At 35.1% G+C, this 20,885-nt stretch overlaps 2 protein-coding genes across 4 annotated transcripts; both read left to right on the top strand.

Moving 5' to 3' along the window:
* The first annotated feature begins 1,935 nt into the window (after positions 1–1,935).
* LOC110915133 (acyl-acyl carrier protein thioesterase ATL3, chloroplastic) lies at positions 1,936–5,618 on the top strand. The gene is made up of 5 exons (XM_022159777.2): positions 1,936–2,184; positions 4,747–4,847; positions 4,921–5,030; positions 5,122–5,217; positions 5,353–5,618. The coding sequence occupies exons 1-5, from the start codon at positions 1,979–1,981 to the stop codon at positions 5,470–5,472; spliced, it is 633 nt and encodes a 210-aa protein (XP_022015469.1). The 5' UTR covers positions 1,936–1,978; the 3' UTR covers positions 5,473–5,618.
* A 5,059-nt stretch (positions 5,619–10,677) lies between these two features.
* Positions 10,678–16,703, top strand: LOC110915132 (universal stress protein A-like protein). Of its 3 annotated transcripts, none has more exons than XM_035985068.1 (4): positions 10,678–11,000; positions 13,815–13,906; positions 13,988–14,106; positions 16,453–16,703. In XM_035985068.1, the coding sequence occupies exons 1-4, from the start codon at positions 10,799–10,801 to the stop codon at positions 16,466–16,468; spliced, it is 429 nt and encodes a 142-aa protein (XP_035840961.1). In that variant the 5' UTR covers positions 10,678–10,798; the 3' UTR covers positions 16,469–16,703. The 3 variants fall into 3 exon arrangements, with proteins under 3 accessions (XP_035840961.1, XP_022015467.1, XP_022015468.1); XM_022159775.2 differs by lacking the exon at positions 16,453–16,703 and adding an exon at positions 16,175–16,402; XM_022159776.2 differs by lacking the exon at positions 16,453–16,703 and adding an exon at positions 16,175–16,402 and having other exon boundaries at positions 10,727–10,868.
* The last annotated feature ends 4,182 nt before the right edge of the window (positions 16,704–20,885 follow it).

A 20,885-nucleotide genomic window follows, 5' to 3' on the forward strand; every position in this document is an offset into this window, starting at 1 on the left:
TTTAGATCGGTTCCAATTTTTCATATAAAATCAGGTCGGGTCGGTTCTCGGTTCTTTTCATGGTGAAACCCGACTTGGACCTATGGACCGGAACCGACCCTATATTTAGGGTAGTGAATCGGTTCTGTATTTTATGTTTGATCGGTTCTCGGGTCGGGTCGGGTTTTTCCTTTTGCTCACCCCTAAACAGCATTTATGCAGAATAACTTATAAAACATTTTAAATATACAATGTTTGTGTAGCTTGTACATACGGTGACAGTCTTTTAATTTTCTAAAATGTATACCAACGTCAACTAGTTTTGTCTTCGATATGAACCGTTTCCAATTGCAAGTCCTCGTCGGCTATTCAATCACCATCATTCGGTTATTAATGTTACAAACCTAATTCTACAAGTAGTATACCAATTCAAGTATCAAATAATGAGTTTATCATTTTATTTTTAAATGTATCATTTCAGTGTTTTAAAGATTAAAAGTTAAGACGTTGAAGGTTGAAGGATCGAATGTGCAAAGGTGGAAAGGTTGGGGATTATTGTGCACAAGTCTAAAAGTTCCTGCAAAAATTGAGATACGTTGAGCTAATGAAAGGTTGTTGCTGTAACTCCTAGTGTATAATTTTCAAAATTATTCACGATTCCAAGTGAAAGTTTTATTTTTGGGTAACGGATTCCAAGTGAAAATTGGTGGTTTTTCTTTTTTTTTTCTTTTTTTTTTTTTTACAGCAAACACACTTTATATATGAATATAGAGAGCCAATAAGAGGGAGGCTGGAAACAACTAAAAAACGAAAATTAGTGTTAAGTCTTCGGTTTTTTCTTCTTCTTTACACACTTAGCCCCAAATATTTAAGTAATTAATGTTAACTATATTTCGTTAACATACAAATTAACTTTCACCCTTTTGGTTTCGTTAAAAAAATGCATCAATGCTTTAACGTCGTAACCTAACAATATCGAACATTATCATATTCTACCATTTATTCATTCTCAATTCTAATGATTTTGGGTTGTTACAATATTTGGGGTCTATCATCTAGACAATTGGCGTAGTGTGAATTGTGCCTCTTCAGTCAAAAGTGGAGACATTAGCAATTAAACCTGCTATGTTACACGGAACAGATTTTTGGGCCATCAAGAAGATACAAGCGCGCAAGCTGAAGGTGGCAGATACGAGGATGTTGAGGTGGATGTGTGGGCACACTAAGTTAGATAGGATAAGAAATAAGGTTAGGAGTAGCTGATATATCAGATAAGATAAGGAATAGAAGGTTAAGATGGTTTGGACACATCACGAGAAGACAAGCGACATCTGCGGTTAGAACAATAGAAAGTCTCATTGCGGAGGGGCGAAGGAGTAAAGGCAGGTCGAAACTAACTTGGAGGGAGCGAATTAGAAAGGATTTGTTACACTTACACCTCTCTGAGGACATGATTGAGAATATGAGTTCGCGGAGACGTAGGATTAAGGTCAAGAACTTTATAAAGGTATTACCTCTTTGTATTAGTTTATTGTCTTAGGAGCTTAGTGTGTTTTGTTATTGTGCTTGTTATCACCTGTATAATGTGTTATTAGTGTGTTACCTGTTTGATAGCTTACTAAGATTTTATTTGTAAAATATAATTTTTTTTTGCTACCTTTTGGCTTGTCGTGTATGTTTGCTATGGCTATTATATATGGAAACATTTTTGAAGCCGAGGGTCTCACCGGAAACAGTCTTTCTGTCTTTTGGGATAGAGGTAAGACGAGCCTACATTGCACCCTCCTCGGACCTTAGTAATAGCTGTTATGTATGAGTGGGATTATCCTGGGTATGATTGATTGATTTATGGTCCAACTCCAAACTAAAATTAACAGGGGTGATTGGTATATGTTGGAAAATTGTAGGGATGTATTTGTAATTTTATATCTAATTCATAACCAAACTCTTTAACACTCAGAAACTGATCAAATAAAGTTCGATAAAAACGAAGGTGAAGATGTCGCAGACATTCTTCTCTTCCGGGCACGTGATCACTCCGGCTTCACGTGCCAACACGTCGTCCGCCGTCGGCCTCCACCTTCCGTCATCAAACATCCACTTACTTCCGCAAACAAACCACCGGCGGCAACTACGGTTACGGCCACTCACAACCCCTATCAGAAGCAGTACTAATTTCTCATTTGATCTCAAATCCGGCACAGGGTAATTCCGTAATTTACTATCAATTAATTCATTTTATTTTGCATTCAATTCAAAGATTTTTATTTAATTTAATTCGAACATAATTTGTTCAGTAATTCCCAATTATTCGAACATAATTTGTTCAATTGTAAGATAGATTTCAAGTAAATGATCAGTTGCAAGTTCATAATTGATGATTGTTATTCTAGGGCTTATAGGGTTAGTGATGTTATTTAATAATATGTGTTCAAGAAGGTAGTGATTTTGACTTTCGGTAGGTCAATTTCTTGACAATTTACTTCATAATATTGGTATGAAATTTTTTGCAGTTTGAACACTAGAAAATTTTCAGCTTTAGTACTTATTAAGGTGAAAGGGGTGCACCCTAATGAGTGAGGTGAGGGGAAAAAATTTTTAACCCAATCATTTGATGCCAGGTCATTTCCCCTCTCATTCTCCCCTCTTGTCCAAAAAACACAAGTGGTGCTTTCCCCCCAAAACATTTAAAAAAAAAAAGCATTGATTGGTTGAAAGAGGGCGGGGCCCACCACTACCCCCACTCCCTCATCTTACCCACGTGCTGTGAATGTCCACCGAATTGAACTCCCCTCACGAGGGGAATATTGTTGGCGCGGTGTGCCCCCCCCCCCCCCCCCCCCCCCCCCCGCGGCAAAAGGCCTCACCGCACCATTCCCCGTGAGCGCCCCGTATACCCTTATGAAGATTTGTATGGGGCCCTAAGTTTTTAGAGAGTAAAAGATCTAGAGTTAAACAATACTCATATTGACCACCAAAAGTCAAAATGGAAGTCATTTATGAGGTCGAATTAAATACATCCCCTGCCAAAGATCATCATCATACTCAGTAAATCCCACCAATAGCAAAGCTAAGGTAGGGTCTGAGGAAAGTAAGATGTAGACAGCCTTACCTCTACCCCGTAGGAATACAGAGGCATCTTCCAGTGAGACTCCCGGCTCGATAGTAGTTTTGCATCAAGCCTTGGACATAAGGCACATAACACTCAACAATCGGGACAAAGTCCGATTAGTGCATGTACCCTTTTGTCTTTCGGCTATCAACGCCACCACATGATGCATGATTAACCGTCCGCCGTTTTTAACGTTATTTTCACGAAATAAGTCAAACTAGGATTACGACCCGCCGCAATGCGGCGGGGATTCTTTATTTATAACTAAGTCGATCTACGACCCACACGTTATGTTAAACCTGTCAAACGGGGTAAAAATAGACGATGTAAAAACGTTCACCCACACACGCACGTTGCGTCGTGTTAACTCGCAAAATTTAGAACGAAACGTAAAAACGTTAAGCCAAAGACGCACGCTGTGATGTGTTAAGTCACAAAATTTAGAACCAAGCATAGAGCGCAAAATTTGCGGAAAATGAAAACTATAAAGGACCAAAGTTGAAAGTAAAAAAAGTTATGAGGATAGATTGTAAAGGATAAAAAGTTTTGGGTTAAAAGTAAAAAACAAATAGTTTTGGGTTAAAAGTAATTTATGAAATACTTTAGGGTGAAAAGTAAAAAAAAAAAATCAAATTTTTTTTGGAAAACCCCCAAAGCCAACGTTACGACAACCATATGCATAACAATTTTTTCTTTGAAAAATCCCCAAAGCACACCCCGCGTTGCGGCGGGCGTAAAACGGTGTCAAATAGTACTAATGTCACACAACCGTCATCGACAACCAACACTGACTCGACCTATAATATGCGTATTGCGACGAACCTGTCAAACATGGAAAAATAGAGGTAAAAACGTTGAACCACACATGCACGTTGCGTCGTATTAAGTCGAAAATTTTAGAACTATACGTAAAACGAAAATTTGCGAATGATGAAAAGTATAAGTGATAAAAGTTGTGAAGTTAAATTGCAAATAATGAAAAGTTTTGGGTTAAAGTTAAAAAAACAAATTATGTAGGGTTAAAATTGGAAAATGTACAAACCTTTGGGTTAAAACAAAAAAGTCAAGTTTTTTTTTTTTTTGGAAAACACCCAAAGCACAACTTACAAGTCCTTATGCACAAAAAGTTTACTAATTTATATAGGTTTTAATAGCGTTAAAATTAGTGCAATTTCATTTTTGCCCTCCGAGGGCCCACACATATATACATTATATGTGCACACCGCAAGCGAGGCCCATCCCCTGCCAAGATATCGGTTCAAAATATCGGTACCAATAATATCGACGATATTGACTGATATATCACCGATTTTCCCGATATCAGTACCTTTCTTATTTCTACCATTGTCTTTCTTCTTATTACTGCTATTAGTGTTTTAAGACTTAATTGTTAGTTTGTTACTGATAAATGTTTGTGTTTTAAGTCTTTGCTACAATTGTTAGTGTTTTGCAAGTTGCAAAAGGTTAATTTGTTAATGGTAGGAGAGTATACTAAATTGTTAGTGTTAAATTGCTATATATATAAATTTAGCATGATATTAAAATTACCGATATCCCACCGCGATAACCGATACCTCATACATCGGTCCGTGACCGATATCCGACATTTTACCGTATTAACTACTTAGCGTTTATTTGGTCTTAATTCTTGGCAGAATGAGTGGATTTCATGAGGTTGAATTTAGCGTTCGAGATTATGAATTGGATCAGTATGGAGTAGTGAACAATGCAATCTTCGCAAACTACTGTCAACACGGTGAGTCTTTGACGTAACATAATTCACATTTACATGTTCATATTTGGCATGATGTAAATCTTTATTTCAACAGCTCGTCGTCAACTTATGGAAAAGATTGGAATCAATATTGATACGATTGCGCAAACTGGTAATGCAGTCGCGTTATCAGAATTGTCACTCAAATACCTTGCACCTCTAAGGGTACGCTTTTAACTCTTAACAAATACAAAAATATAAAATAAGTAAAAAAAAAAAAGGTGGACTATCTTTGATGGCATTCTTGTAAAAACAGATTGGTGATAAATTTGTGGTGAGAGTGAGGGTATCTGATACATCAGCTGCTCGCGTATACTTTGAACATTTCATCGTCAAGATCCCAAATGAAGAGGTAACTTGCTTTTGCTTACCAAGATGGTAAAACACAGAAAATTCTTTCAAGGGTTTCGGTTAATCTGTTATCTTTTTATGTGTTTTCTGATAATTTTTGTGAATATGGATTTTTTTTTTTTTTTTTTTGGTGTAGCCCATTTTAGAGGCGCGTGCAACAGTAGTTTGGCTTGACAAGAATTATCGTCCGGTTCGTATTCCACCAGATGTGAGATCCAAAATTGTGCAATTTATTAGACATGATGCGCCGAATTGATGTATCATATCAAAAAGGTTTGACAAACATTTTTGAGGTATTAGATATTATTTTTGATAAGGTGTAAGATTGTTATATTCAAATCATGGTTATTTGTTCTTGAAAGGTTCCCATGATGGTTAGAAATTCTGTTGGAACTTCTGTTAGCATCCTTACGTCTTATGTAGCCTAATGAATTCTATGGTACGTTCACGATGTGGGATAAACCTGCCAAACTAATCATTGGTTTGGTTTCGCGGGTGATTTTGTCGGTATGTTTGGGCCCTTGCTACAAGCTTGGTTTAAAAAAGCAAGCTTGAAGCATGAAGCGCTGAGGCGTTAGGAAAAGTACTTTTTTTTTTTTTTTTGCCTTGAAGCATTATTTTACATGAAGCATTTCGAGGCAACGCATTAAACCTAAAGCGCTAGGTGTGTGAAGTTACGCATTAGACCTAATCAGGTCAGATTTGGGTTTTATTTGGGTCCAATATTCTAAATCAGCTCCAACTAGGATTACGACCCGCCGCAATGCGGCGGGGATTCTTTATTTATAACTAAGTCGATCTACGACCCACACGTTATGTTAAACCTGTCAAACGGGGTAAAAATAGATGATGTAAAAACGTTCACCCACACACGCACGTTGCGTCGTGTTAACTCGCAAAATTTAGAACGAAACGTAAAAACGTTAAGCCAAAGACGCACGCTGTGATGTGTTAAAAGTAAAATTTAGAACCAAGCATAGAGCGCAAAATTTGTGTAAAATGAAAACTATAAAGGACCAAAGTTGAAAGTAAAAAAAGTTATGAGGATAGATTGTAAAAGATAAAAAGTTTTGGGTTAAAAGTAAAAAACAAATAGTTTTTGGTTAAAAGTAATTTATGAAATACTTTTGGATGAAAAGTAAAAAAATCAATTTTTTTTGGAAAACCCCCAAAGCCAACGTTACGACAACTATATGCATAACAATTTTTTCTTTGAAAAATCCCCAAAGCACACTCCGCGTTGCGGCGGGACGTAAAACGGTGTCAAATAGTACTAATGTCACACAACCGTCATCGACAACCAACACTGACTCGACCTATAATATGCGTATTGCGACGAACCTGTCAAACATGGAAAAATAGAGGTAAAAACGTTGAACCACACATGCACGTTGCGTCGTAATAATTCGAAAATTTCAGAACTATACGTAAAACGAAAATTTGCGAAAGATGAAAAGTATAAGTGACAAAAGTTGTGAAGTTAAATTGCAAATAATGAAAAGTTTGGGGTTAAAGTTAAAAAAACAAATTATGAGGGTTAAAATTGGAAAATGTACAAACCTTTGGGTTAAAACTAAAAAATCAAGGGTTTTTTTTTTTTTTGAAAAACACCCAAAGCACAACTTACAAGTCCTTATGCACAAAAAGTTTGCTAATTTATATAGGTTTTAATAGGATTTCATAAGGCCCGAACAACTTTTAATCACATCAGATTTGGGTTCCTTACCCTAAAAAAAAGAACGTTGTGACCTCTTCTGTTATGCCGCCTCCTCACTCTTCTGCATAGATTATTAATTAAAGACTTTTTTGTTTATGTTTTAAGTGAGTTTCGACTTCAATGTATGTTTTAACTATGTTATTATGTGTTTAAATATGTTTTATAATCATGTTTTTGTGTTAATTAACAAGTAGAATATGTTGTATTGATGTTTACAAATATTTTTTATATTTTGAGCGTCTCGTATACGTGAAGCTCTCACCTCGCTTAAAGCATTTGGAACCAAAACGCTTCGGAGTGCCAAAACGCTAATATCAATACTACGTTATAATGTTTACACGGTCCTAGATGTTATCTTCTTGAGTAAATTTATTTTTCATACTTAAAGTTGTTTTTACTCGAAACATAATACATGTTAGTTGAATTGAAATATGTTTTGGGTCAACCTTATGTACTTATCCAGTTATCCGTATGCGAAGTTACATGTCTCAAGGCCCAATAAGCCCAAATAGTAAAATCAAAATGATAGAAAACTAAAAATTAAAAAAGCACGATCACATACACCTGAATACATAATTCATTAATATCGCTACATATCAAATTGATGACAAAGCAGTTAAAAATATACCGATTCGGAATCAGATCTGGAACAATCGCTTAAACCTTTTACGAATGAAAATGACGATGAAATCTTTCAACCGATCTCTTTAAATCGGCTTCTAATCGATTCGCCGGTGAACGTACGGCGGTTGTGGTGGGGGGGAAGTAAATCGGAAGGGGTGGTAATGAGATGTCATTAGAAGTGGCGGTGGGTTTTTGGATCCGTGGCAAGTGTGTTCGTAGACAACACGTGGCTTTCAAAAAGATGGCCACCACTTAGGGTGGAAAAAAAGATATATTAAAGGCTCGAACTTGGGCCACTCTCATAAAAAAGCAGACAACAAACCAGTTTACCAAGTCTCAAAAAATTACAACGGCGGAGAAAGGAAGAGAAACGGAGTTACCATTCACAAGCTTTCTTTTTTAACATATACTAGTTTTTGAGGACCCGAACGTTGCTGCGGATCCATAATAGCATACGTATTTTATGTAAAGCACATGGACCATCCGAATATAACACGTAAAAAGTTAATTGCCTATAGTTATAAAATTAGTATGCATAAAATGTGAGAGTATATCAAAAAAAGAAGTAACACTTAGAACTATGTGTATTTGTAGATAAAGTTGCGTAAGTATTTTTTTTTTAAATTATTAAAAACGAAAACAAAGAAAAGTTTCTAAAACTTTAAAATAACTATTAATACTTTTATAACGTTATGTAATAATTAATAACAAAATACAAATAAACAAATAACATGCATGAAATATTTAGTATATAGCCCCTCTGAAACCAACAAATATATTCTATATATTTTAATACTCAGTCTTTTAGGGGTTTGTGTTTGATGGCCCAAATATGCTTCACCAACTTGTAAACTAACACTACTTGTGCATTATTAAGTTGTAAAAAAATGAACACTAAAACTAACTCACAAAGCAAATTTATAAATTAATATAGAGGAAATATAGAATTGTGGTTACTGTTTGGTAACTTTGGTTCAGTTCAGTTCAATTTTAATTTCTAAACATTTTGGTTATGGTTATAGAGATATTAAAAAAGTTATCAACAGTTAGTTAGCAATTTGACTTGATATCAGTCTAAACGTAACACCCTAACTTTTATATTATTTTCAACTTGAACTAGAATGTTAAAAATATCTATTTATTTGTGTTGGTGATGAAAAAATTATACATCAATCAAAATTTGTGTTGGAAATAGGGATTATTTGGTATGAAACAAACAAATTCATGATACAAACAATGAATTGATAGGCTTCTAAATTTTGTTTGGTCCCTAATAATATAAACATTTTTGGTACACATATTTTTTTTATTAAAAGCTTTTAGTCATTAAAAAGGAATCTTGAGTTGCAACAAATTAGGACAAAGTAGAAAGCAAAGAATTTGATACAAGATTATAGGTTAGGTACCAATTATTATTGAACAACAAGGTTGGTATTTGGATTTAACCATAAAAATATCAACAAAAATGTTAAAATTAATCACAATGTATATCCATTCATTGTATATATCAATTAAAATATTTTGTTACAACTATGTTAACTTTTTACAAACGACAAATTGTGTTGTAGTGTTGGTAATTATAAAACGTGGATGCTCTTAATATTTGTGTACATAACTAAACACATGTTTAATTAAACTCTACATAATGAAAATATGAAACATCATTTTCCAATTGATGTGACAATAGATATTTGTGCATTCCCTTCAACTATCATAGAAAAAAACAAATTAGAACTTGAAACTATTAAAAATTGATAACATTGACACCACGAAATATTTACAAATTGGATGATCAACATACACCGACTCCTTATCGATATATTGTAGAAACATTTATAGAAATTAGAAGTATTTAATAAACTGATGCAAGATTTGTTATCGATGATCCTTTTTTTGTATGATCGTATGACATATGTGTAGGTGTTGACTTTGACCAGTTGGGAATTGGGATAAATCTTTTACAGGTAAAATGAAAATGCTAGACTCATAACAATGATTAGTCACATATAAAGTCAGTATAACCGATACACTCTTAAGTCCTTTTCAGTCCCCAAACACCCACAAACAAGTTCGGTCACATGACACATGAGTAATACATCCATCCTTTCAAAAACATAAATTTTCCAAGCAATTCCTTTACAAATATTTATTATAATAATCCAGTTACACCTATAAGAGTTAATTTATTTATTTATTTATTATAACTAGAACATCCTTTAAACTTAATATATATTAAAGATAAAGAGAATTAATTATCTATAAGAATTAATTTATTTTATATAAATTTGATTTTTTATAGCAAATCATTTGTTGATGAAAATATATATAACAAGTGTTAATGATTTGGAGATAAAATGATTTTCCGTTGGAAAGACTGATTTTTTTTTTTTTTTGAAAGAGGTGAAAATTTAATTTGCAGCTAATGTGACATGTTTGTGAGTGATTAAAATATCTAGTGTTACGATACCTCTAATTTCTTCTCCTTGCTAATTTTTGCAACATCTACTTCTCTCCTCCGTCCCGGTTTATTGAAAAAAAAATTCTTAACAACCCGGCCCTCACCTCCGTGTGACGTCCGCATGGATGCACCCAGCCAACCCATCCGCTAAAAATGACCCAAAGAGGTAGTTGCACAATATGACATTCATGGGTTTCGCCTCCTTCACCGCCACATAGTTGCTATATTTCTACTTCTACTTCTAATTACACCAAACTAATTCTAATCTATCCCATGTCAGAAATTAAACCGCGGTATTTTCACTAAGAAGCAAAAGCCTCTACTACCTAGCTAAAGCTGGAATGGTGGGGTGTCTTTTGGAGTTTTGGATCACAATTTTTTTAAATGAATTTCTTTCGAAATGATGTTATATTGTTTCTTTTGAAAGTTTTAATGGGCCCAACGCAACCTCTAATCAATTAGGCTCATTACCCATTAGGACATGTCCTTTAGGGTCCATTTTCCATGATTGGATTTGATACTTTTCTAAATGGGCCAACAAAGAATCATAAGCCGAACAGATAAGCTCATATCACAAACAAACAAACATAACACAAAGGATGACATGTCACTCTCAGCAGGTTACAACACATAAAGAAAGATGTCACACCCCTTGCAAAAGTGAGATCAGATGGAGCACAAAATACAAATACAACCGCTTGCCCACGTAAATAAAAACCTTAATATTAAAAACATTAACTTTTGGTCTTCACAAGATCTTAAGAAACTGTTGTGTTTGTGAAGATGGCAGAAGAGGAGGTTGAAGTTGCAGCCAGCATGAAGAAGAATAAGGTGATGGTGGCCATTGATGATAGTGAGTACAGTCAGCATGCTCTTAATTGGGCCCTTAACACTCTTAGATCTACCCTGGTAGATTCAGAAGTTGTTATCTATACGGCCCGATCACCCGTTGATATCGGCTATTTGTATGCATCTTCATGGGGAAGTAAATCTCTTTGTTTTATATTTTTCTAATTTTTCTAGTTGCGTATCTGAGAATTCACGAGCTCGTGCAAGTAGAAAAAAATGGGTTTCTAGAATAAACTTGTATAAAAAAATGTCAATAATAGGACGATTAATGTGATATTTTATTGGGTTTAATACATTATTGAGTTTGGTTGGGTAATTGGTTAAGTGACAAATGGGTTTAATTGTTTAAATGGGCCAAAACTAAATGCGGTGATTAATGGATTTAAAAACATATTAGGTTTTGAATTTAAATATAGGGAAAAATTACACTTTTCGTCCTTTATGGTTGTAACGGGTTGCAATGGATAGCCTTTAACTTTAATAATTACAGTCACCATCCTTTATTTGGAAAAGGCATTACACATTTCGTCCTTTGACACTAACCAGGTTAAAATTTTAAATTGTATCTATCCACTTAAGGGTATTATTGTCATTTCATGCTTTAAAATGTTTATTAATAAATAAAACCAAAAATATTACAAAAATAATAAAAATGTCAAAAGCATGGATTAGAAAACAAAACATGGTTTTGACTCTGATCGATCCTTTCCACGTCTCTCTGTCTTTCTATTCTAGCACAAAACCCATCAAAATGAAGGTTAGATTCATGGTTTAGTTCTTTGAATCAAACTGTGATGAGCAGCATACAGTTGAATCGCAACATTGCAAGTTCCCCTTCTTACAACTCTTCAAGAAGCAAAAAAAATGTAACAAAAGGAGTACAATCCTACCTTACAGGGATCTTGTTTTTTATTTTTCGTTTCGTTCTTTTATAACAGTTTGGATCATAGATTTGTGTTGTTGTTTTGTATACACTCTGAATACCGATTTTGACACATCGTCACCGGAATACTACCGATGGGGAAGAGATCTGCCGCGTATGGTGATTTGCACAGTGGTTTTGAAGGGACCCCTGTTTACAAAATCGTCCCCGTCTGATTTCCTGAGAGAACCAACACCGCTCAACAATCGCCAAAACAGCCATCGCCATGAGCTTCACCGTCACCCAAGGTCTCGATCGGAACGGTTCACGCGCCGGATTAGTTAGCCGTCGTTCAAACAGATTCTGAGACTGTGGTGTGGCGATTTGGATGGATGGAGGTGGCGGTGTGGCGGATCTGGATGGAGGCACTGTAAAGGCGTGGTGGATCTATATGGAGGAGGCGGTGATGTGGTGGATCTGGTGGTGGTTGTCACACTGGTGGTGGGTGTTGGTTTGAGAGAGAGAAAGATGGGAGTGACAGAGATTTGAGACAGAGAGGTTGATGATGAGATTAGGATTGTTTATTTTTGTTAAATATTTTTTAAGTATAATAGTAAAATTACTAACCTACCCTTTATGTGCAAGGCACATGTTATATTTAACTGAAAAAATTAACTTAGTTAGTATTAAAGGACGTAGGGTGTTATGAGTTTTACAAAAAAAGGACTGTGACTGTAATTATTGAAGTTAAAGGCTATTCGTTGCAATCTGGTATAAACATAAAGGACGAAAAGTGTAATTTACCCTAAATATAGGGTTTTGTTTAAAGCTATATATAAGATAGATAAAAGGATCAAATACATAGGACTTTAATTCTAAGAATGGTAAGAAGGATTATATGTGAACACAACCAAAAATACTTTAAAAAAAACTAAAACACACACAAATATTTTTTTTTTTCAATATTCTTTTAAAGTAAACCTACTTTTAGGTTTTTGGGGGTGAGGTTAGGTTTTTTTTAGGTTTTTGGGGTTTTTTTTTTTTTGTGAGATATAGTTTTTTTTTTTTTTTTTTTTTTTGGGAGGGGGGTTGGTGGGGTTGGTTTAGGTTTTTGGGTTTTTGCATGTGCGTGTAATAAATCGGATAACAAAAAATTTGTCAAGGGTATTATAAAAATACAAAATCAACCTTGTTTTCGCTATGAAGTATATTGCCTTGCTTAAACCTGACATAATAGATACTTGTTTCATGGCCTAGTGTTGGTGAAGTTTACTTGTCACAAACCTAACACAAAATTCATTAATTTGTTTTTAGTCTAAATGAGTTCAAGTCAGTTTTGCATTGAACCTGTGAACACAATTAGCCAAACAAGTCGTGTGTTCGAGTTGACTAACATGTTCATGAGTCGACCCTTATAACTGGTTGATTTTCAAGGTTAAAAGATGTGTTATTGGGTACTTCTTATGTCAAAAAAAATGAGCATCTACTTTATACTTTAAACTCAATTGTTTGTTTTATACACACTTGAATTTTTTGCTCTAAATTCGTGATTTTAGATTATTATTAATATGTAAAATGATAAAATAAAATTTTGGGTTAAACAAGTTGTCTTCATTTCAACCCAAGAAAACTTATGTCATGTTCAGATTCACGCGTCCGAGACTATATATACCTACATATGTGTGTATTGTTAACATGTAATACTCTTTAAGAGGGTTAAGTTATTCTACACAGACTCCGAATTGTAAGAAGTGAGAGTGACAAGTGTCCAATAACCTAAAACCGAAACCCACTACACCACCATCCAAAACCTAAACACCCACCCCCACCCCACCCCACCCCACCCCACCACCTAAACCCCCCCCCCCCCACACACACACACACACACACATTAGTATATTGTTTTATAAACCTATGTTATTTATAGGTGGTGGTGGGTGTTTAGTTTTTTATTTTATTTTGTGTAGTGAGTTTTTTTTAGAAGCCTTTGTACCCTTCTTACAATAAAGAGCCTTTGTATTTGATCCTAATGCCTCTTTAAGAATGAAATGGTTTTGATTTCTATTGCATTGTTTTTGGTAACTGCAGCAGCTGAGCTTATAAAACAGCTTAAAGAAAGTGAGAAAAAGGCAGCTCTTGATTTGCTGAACAAAGCTAAAGCTACCTGCGCCGATTACGGGGTTACAACTTCCATTCCACTCATAGGTTTTTGTCAAAATTACTCTTTACAAATACAGTAATTTAGATTTTGTTACTTGCAGATCACAGCAGAAGGAATGACAGAAATAGGAGACCCAAAAGTGGCTATATGCGATGCAGCAGCCGAACTAAACATCCAGTTGCTTGTGATCGGCAGTCATGGCCGAGGGGCTGTTACTAGGTTAGTTAGCCTGTGTTTTATAACTAGTATTTTGACCCGCCGCACGTTGCGGCGGTGTCAAAACTTATTGATAGGCAAACGGTTCGGTAACGGCTATGAAATTAAAACTCTAAATAAAACGGATAGATCTAACGGTCTCTTGTGATACAGACACACCACACAAGAAATCGATTAGGACAAACTAAACGAGAATCAAGATACAGATACACCACTTGATTCTAATCTAGGCTCCAAGAACACCATCCAAGTTGCCAAACTTGAACTAGCATGGAAGTAATTAATCAACTCATAATCCAATGAGAAAATTAACCAAAGAAACTTTTTCATAAACTCACTGATCTTCATTCGTAAATTAAAATGAATTATATAAAGGAATTCCTAAAACTAATAACTACCCACTAACTCCACTAATCTAAATATATAAAAATAAAAATAAAACACATGTTGGAAAATAAAAAACTGCACAAAACATGGACTCATGCAAATAAAAAAACACAAAAATATAACTTAAAAATATTAAATGAAAACGTGACTTAAGGGGCTATCACTTATAGTAACTCGAACTTATACCATCAAGTATTTGACTTGACTCGTTTTCAAACAAAAATTACGTCAAACGTAGACCAACTGAAAACGCACATAAAAATAAGCATGAAGACGTATTATATATGACCTGACTCATTGCCGAGAAAATTTACGTCACAACATAAACCAACTTGGATTTATAACAAAACGTACTTAAAAATAAGCACGTAAGAAAATAGTGTTTTTTTACGATAAAGAATGGTACCACGCATTGTAGCAGAGTTGAAACGTAAAGTAACTCGAATTTTTACCGGCTAGTGAAAACGTATTATATTTAACCTGGCTCGTTTCCAAACAATACGTAGACCAACCAGAAACGTGCATAAATATAAGCACGGAAACTTATTATATTTGACCAAGGTACATAAAATAAGCACGTAAAAGTCAAGGGGGGTCAAAATAACATTTTACAAAGTTTCTAGAAAGTTGAGGGGATGTAAGTGGCAATGCGAAAAGTTGAAGGTTGAATACACAAAAGGAATAAAAAACATTGGATGGCATTTTTGTAAATTTAGCAAAGAAAAACAATAAAATAATAGAGATTGTGTCTTAAGAGGTGTTTGGCTTAGCTTTTTAAAACAACTTATTGACTTATTGGCTTTTTGAAAAAGTCAATAGCCAATAAGTCAAAATAATGTTTGGATAAGTGAAAAGGACTTTTTGAAACAACTTTTTGTATAAGGCGGAAAAATCATTTTGAAAAGCTAGGAAAACTTGACTTTTTTAAACTCCATTTAACTTTTCATTAAATATTACCTTGTTCCACCTCATAAGCTTATCCAAACGTTTTTTTAAAACAACTTATTGACTTTTTCCCACCTAATAAGCTCATCAAAACACTTTTTTAAAAACTCATTTTGGATAAGTTATAAGTCAGTAAATCTTTTTGCCAAAAAGTCTCTTTTAAGTTAAATAAGCCAACAAACACCCCCCTCTTTTGTTATATTAATAATAATAATAATAATAATAGCTTTTGTGTTTGCATTTAGACCTGGCAAACAGGTTGGGTCGGGTCAGGTCGGGTCGGGTCACGGGTCAAAACGGGTCAATTAAAAAAGAGTTGTTTTGGTTCAGGTCAAAACGGGTTTGGGTTGAAATGGGTTCGGATCGGAATGGGTTCGGGTCAGAACATGTTTCGGGTCAGAACGGGTTTCGGGTCGGGTCAAATTTTAGATGACTTCAGATGCGATTTCCACGATTTTAGATGCAATCGAGAACAGAGATGATTTCAGGCTTCACTCTTCAGATGCAATTCAAGGACCCGTTCAATTTCTCCTTCAACCCAGTTTCACCCGTTTATTTTTTTCTCTTGACCCGCACTGACCCCTTCTTGACCCATCAAAATTAAACACTAAACCCAAAACAACCCAGGAAGTTGTTATTATGACCCATTAGGACCCAAAATGAGATTAATGGGTTAGTTTCGCCAGGCCCATTTGCATTTATATTAACTTGTAAACAATTTGTTGATTATAATCGGCAGGGCTTTCTTGGGGAGTGTCAGCAATTACTGTGTCAATTATGCCAAGTGCCCTGTTCTTGTCGTCAAGAAAGCAGAATAAATCTGTGACTCAGTTTGCGTGTGTTCTGATTCGGTTCCGATATGTTCATAAATAAATAAATAAAAAATATGAAGTTAGTGAAAATAATAATGTTCGTGGATATTTGAAGTCTATATCTATAACAAGCATCGTAGTATCTGTTATGGTCATGGATTGATCTTTTTTTTCTTAATTCATACCAACTGGCTGGAAATGGTAGGTGGCCCGAGAGGTAGCCGGACATGATAACCGGAGTTTGGAGGGGGTGGCACGGTAATTATATCATAATGTTTCATATTAAGAACGATCGCTGAAATTTTGACATGTCACATGACCGATTGATCTATATTCGTTGGTTAAAACAATTTATAGTTACCAACGTTACGAGTTTATAGTAACTAAGTGAAAAAAGGGCGCTATATAAATGTAAGACAGAAAAGCAAAGAGGCGGCATAAAATTTTGTGTTTCCCTTATTGTAGTTTTGTGGTCGAGAATTGTTACAAGTGTTTCATCGTATGATCAAGGTTATTCGTATTACGCGGACTTCATATTTGTATGTAATAGACAAGAAGAGTTTTTCAGAAAAAACAAACAGCACCTTAATGTAATCTATCTTCTCATTTCTTGTATAGGTTTCTCATCATTATAAAAAGTTCCTTTTCTCCGTAATTTATATAATCAACTAGAAAAGGAACCCGCCGCGTTGCGGTCAGGGCCACATATATTATCCGCCAAATGAGTCGATCGTAAAAAACCAAAAGAAATCGAAGCCAGTTAAGTTTGTTTATATCCGTCAAAGGAAATTAACAGATTATAAATATCGTTTGTTTAAATATTGTTATCGGTCATCAAAGAACCATTAGCACGTTTTCAGTTATAGTTAGTATAACGAAATCACACATCGCATTTAAGAACAGATTCTCACCATTGAAGTTGTTGTATATTAATGGATCCTTTTTTTGCATCAAGTAAGATTAGATTATGATAAATTATAAACTATATTTATTTGCTTGATTAGATACCAGGTAACGTGTTTAGGATGCATAACTCACATATTTGAAATTTTGATTAGGAATTCTCACCATTGAAGTTGTTGTATATTAACGGATCCTTTTTTTGCATCAAGTAAGATTAGATTATGATAAATTATAAACTATATTTATTTGCTTGATTAGATACCAGGTAACGTGTTTAGGATGCATAACTCACATATTTGAAATTTTGATTAGGAATAAGCACCACATTTTCCAGGGTTGAACAAAACTAATTATAACTATGTTAACTTTTTACTAACGACAAATTGTGTTGTAGTGTTGGTAATTATAAAACGTTGATGCTCTTAACATTTGTGTACATAACAAAACACATGTTTAATTAAGGGTCCTAATATTAACACATGACAAAAACTTATTTACACATGGTGTATACGGGCCGTATACACCATGTGTAAATAATTTGCCTGGTCGTATACAATGTATACGAACGATGTATACGGGCCGTATAACCGTATACGGCCCGTATGAAACGAAAATTAGATTTTACCCAAAGTATTTAAGGGATTTAAGGTGTCAATCACACGAGAAATTTTACAGTCGTTAGATGGTAAAATCTTTCTAAAAGTAGAAAAAAATAAAACATTAACATGTAACAAAGATTGAAGAACAAAAAAACGTGTCGTATGACTGTAATAAAAAGGAAGGGTGAGGCATTTGATGAGAGTTGTAAGGAGAAGCATTTTAATCACTTGTTTTCAACGGGGATGTAATGCAATGATTCTGCTAGTGGTCAGGCTTCCAATGCTCACACAGGGTGATAAACAACGCTGATATGAACACAAACCAACTGCTTTGTCTTGAGTCGTCAGGAAAACTTTTTCCTCAGGGGAGGGTGAGTAGTATGAGTCTGAGTCCATTGTGGTTCGTGAATGTTTCGAATCATCATAGAAGACGTGTCGGGTTCTGCTAAAAGAGTATCAGGATTTTGTTGGTTTGTTTCCAGGTAGGGCTTAGAATGTTTGAAGTATTATTGGTTCAATACCAACTCTTCTGAAAGACAAGAATACAACGTTCATGTATCACAAGGAATGACCGATCTAAGGCAGAGAACCTGATTTAGATACACAAATTCATCACCGGTTTCTACAGCACAAGCACATACACAATTTGTTGGAAGAACCCGACACGTCTTCTGCTAGTTACTCTTTTCTTTGATTTCAACAAATCTTTCAAGATCTTAAGTGATGGACAATTGGTTAAAAGATGTAGAAGAGTTTGTGTAGAAATCTTTACGTACAAATTTGCATCACCCTTACGGTTACAAATGAAGTATTAAAAGATGTTAGTTTCTTGACAGTATGGTTTCTCGACAAATGAAGTATTATCTGTCCTTGCTGCCTCTTCGGTTAGTAAAAGACATAGGATGGTTTCTAATACAGGCTCGTTTAGAGAAGCGTTGGGATTCAAGGGTTTATGAGTAAAAGATGTTAGTTTCTTGACAGTATGGTTTCTCGACAAATGAAGTATTATCTATCCTTGCTGCCTCTTCAGTTGGTAAAAGACATAGGATGGTTTCTAATACAGGCTCTTTTAGAGAAGCGTTGGGATTCAAGGGTTTATGAGTAAAAGATGTTAGTTTCTTGACAGTATGGTTTCTCAACAAATGAAGTATTATCTGTCCTTGCTGCCTCTTCGGTTGGTAAAAGACATAGGATGGTTTCTAATACAGGCTCTTTGTCAGTTGTGGTTGATTTATAGGAGGAGGTTATGAAACGAATATATGTTTATGCGAATTCCCAACATCCTTGGTTTATGCTCTTTAATCTATTAGAACGATCCTTGTTGTGTCACGTACATGCATTTAATTCCCAACATCCTTATTATATCAGACTCTCTCCCCTCCTTTTCTCTCTCTGACAACCCTAGACCCAAACCACCGCAATCCACCACGTTCTGCGAAAAAAAACATCATCTGTTCATCATTGTTCTTGAAGATGAAGATGAAGAAACGAGGGTTTATTCTCTTTAATCTATTAGAACGATCCTTGACTTGAATTTGTGGATTTCGGTTGGGTCAGAAACTTAACAAGAGAAGCAACTAAAAAAATACAATTGATTACTCGGTCGAATAATGGGTCCGTTCAAGTTGAGCTTCCTGATGCAATTTTCACAGTGGTACCAATGTCCTACTACTACAATCCTTCCAACGCCTGATTCCGATACGGGCCCACAGGAGTTGAGCAAGAATTGGGTCCGTCGCATGATAGAAGATACATATGGCGAGTTATTTCAGTCTTGCAAGACTGTTTGTCGGGCTTCCAATGCTCACACAGGGTGAAAAACAACCCTTGATGTTGAAACCGGTTTTACCTCATGAAAAGGAAAGAAAGAAATTTTTTTAGAGAAGCGTTGGGATTAACGGTTTATGACTCAAAGTTAACATTCTGATTCAGATTCAGGAAACAGATGATTTTGTACTTGGTTTATTCTCTTTAATCTATTAGAACGATCCTTATTTTGTCACGTACATTTCGTACGATCCTTGTTGGGTCCATTCTTTAGTAGTGTTTGAGAAACTAACAAGGTAAACCTGAATTTTCAAAATTTTAGACACTTACTTGAACCGTTAGTAATGCTAGATGTCATTTTGGCTGAACCACAACCTATTACAGCACTGTATGAACCTGTGTTTTGAAAATAGGCTTTGTTCTTCGTTTATTGGATCGTTCTAATAGATTAAATAGGTTTTTACCATTTTTTACCATATGTATATGGGTCGTATACGGTTTATACGGACGTATACTCTTCGTAAAAAATATTTTTACCGATCGTATACAATGTATACAATCATTGTATACGGGCCGTATATTGTTATACGACTCGTATACTATGGTAAAAAATGGTTTATTCTCTTTAATCTATTAGAACGATCCTTGTCTTGAGAACCTGATTCTGATTTAAACAATGGAATTTGTGGATCAACAGAAATAACTGAAAATAAGTCGCAATTCTCTTGCACCTGTATACTATGATTGTGGATTTAACTTGCAAATATTGTGTCTGTCGCATGATAAAAGATACATATCGTCCGTTCAAGTTGAGCCTCCTTATCTGACAATTTGTTGGAAATTGTTGATTTCTGTTGGTTCAGATCTCGGAAGTACTAGCAGAAGAACCCGGCATGTCTTCTGTTATGATTCGAAACATTCCAAATAACTAGCAGAACCCGACACGTCTTCTGTGATGATTCGAAACATTCCGAATAACTAGCAGAACCCGACACGTCTTCATAGCCATATTCCCACTCACAAGTTGTTGATCTTTGGGTGGTGATTTACTCTCGAACAAACCATGCCCACCTTGACCAGAATAGATAAGCGTATCACTCAATCCACTTACATTCGAATAACGCTGAGAATCCACAACGCTTATGGCCAGATTCTTTCCTTCAATCTTGGCAAAATCAATGTCTGCTTGATTTATTATCACGAAACTACTGAACAACCGAGATAACAGCTTCGGTATTTATCACCAAGTCAACTTTAGTAGTGTTTGTTTGAGAACCTGATTCAGATACACAACGGTCTCTTTGCTTCGTCCACTAGAACTATTTGTGTATGCATTCTTTTGGTAGTTAACAACGCTAATTAGGAAAAA

The sequence above is a fragment of the Helianthus annuus genome, chromosome 16 (assembly GCF_002127325.2).
Source record: "Helianthus annuus cultivar XRQ/B chromosome 16, HanXRQr2.0-SUNRISE, whole genome shotgun sequence".
Classification (NCBI taxonomy): Eukaryota; Viridiplantae; Streptophyta; class Magnoliopsida; order Asterales; family Asteraceae; genus Helianthus; species Helianthus annuus.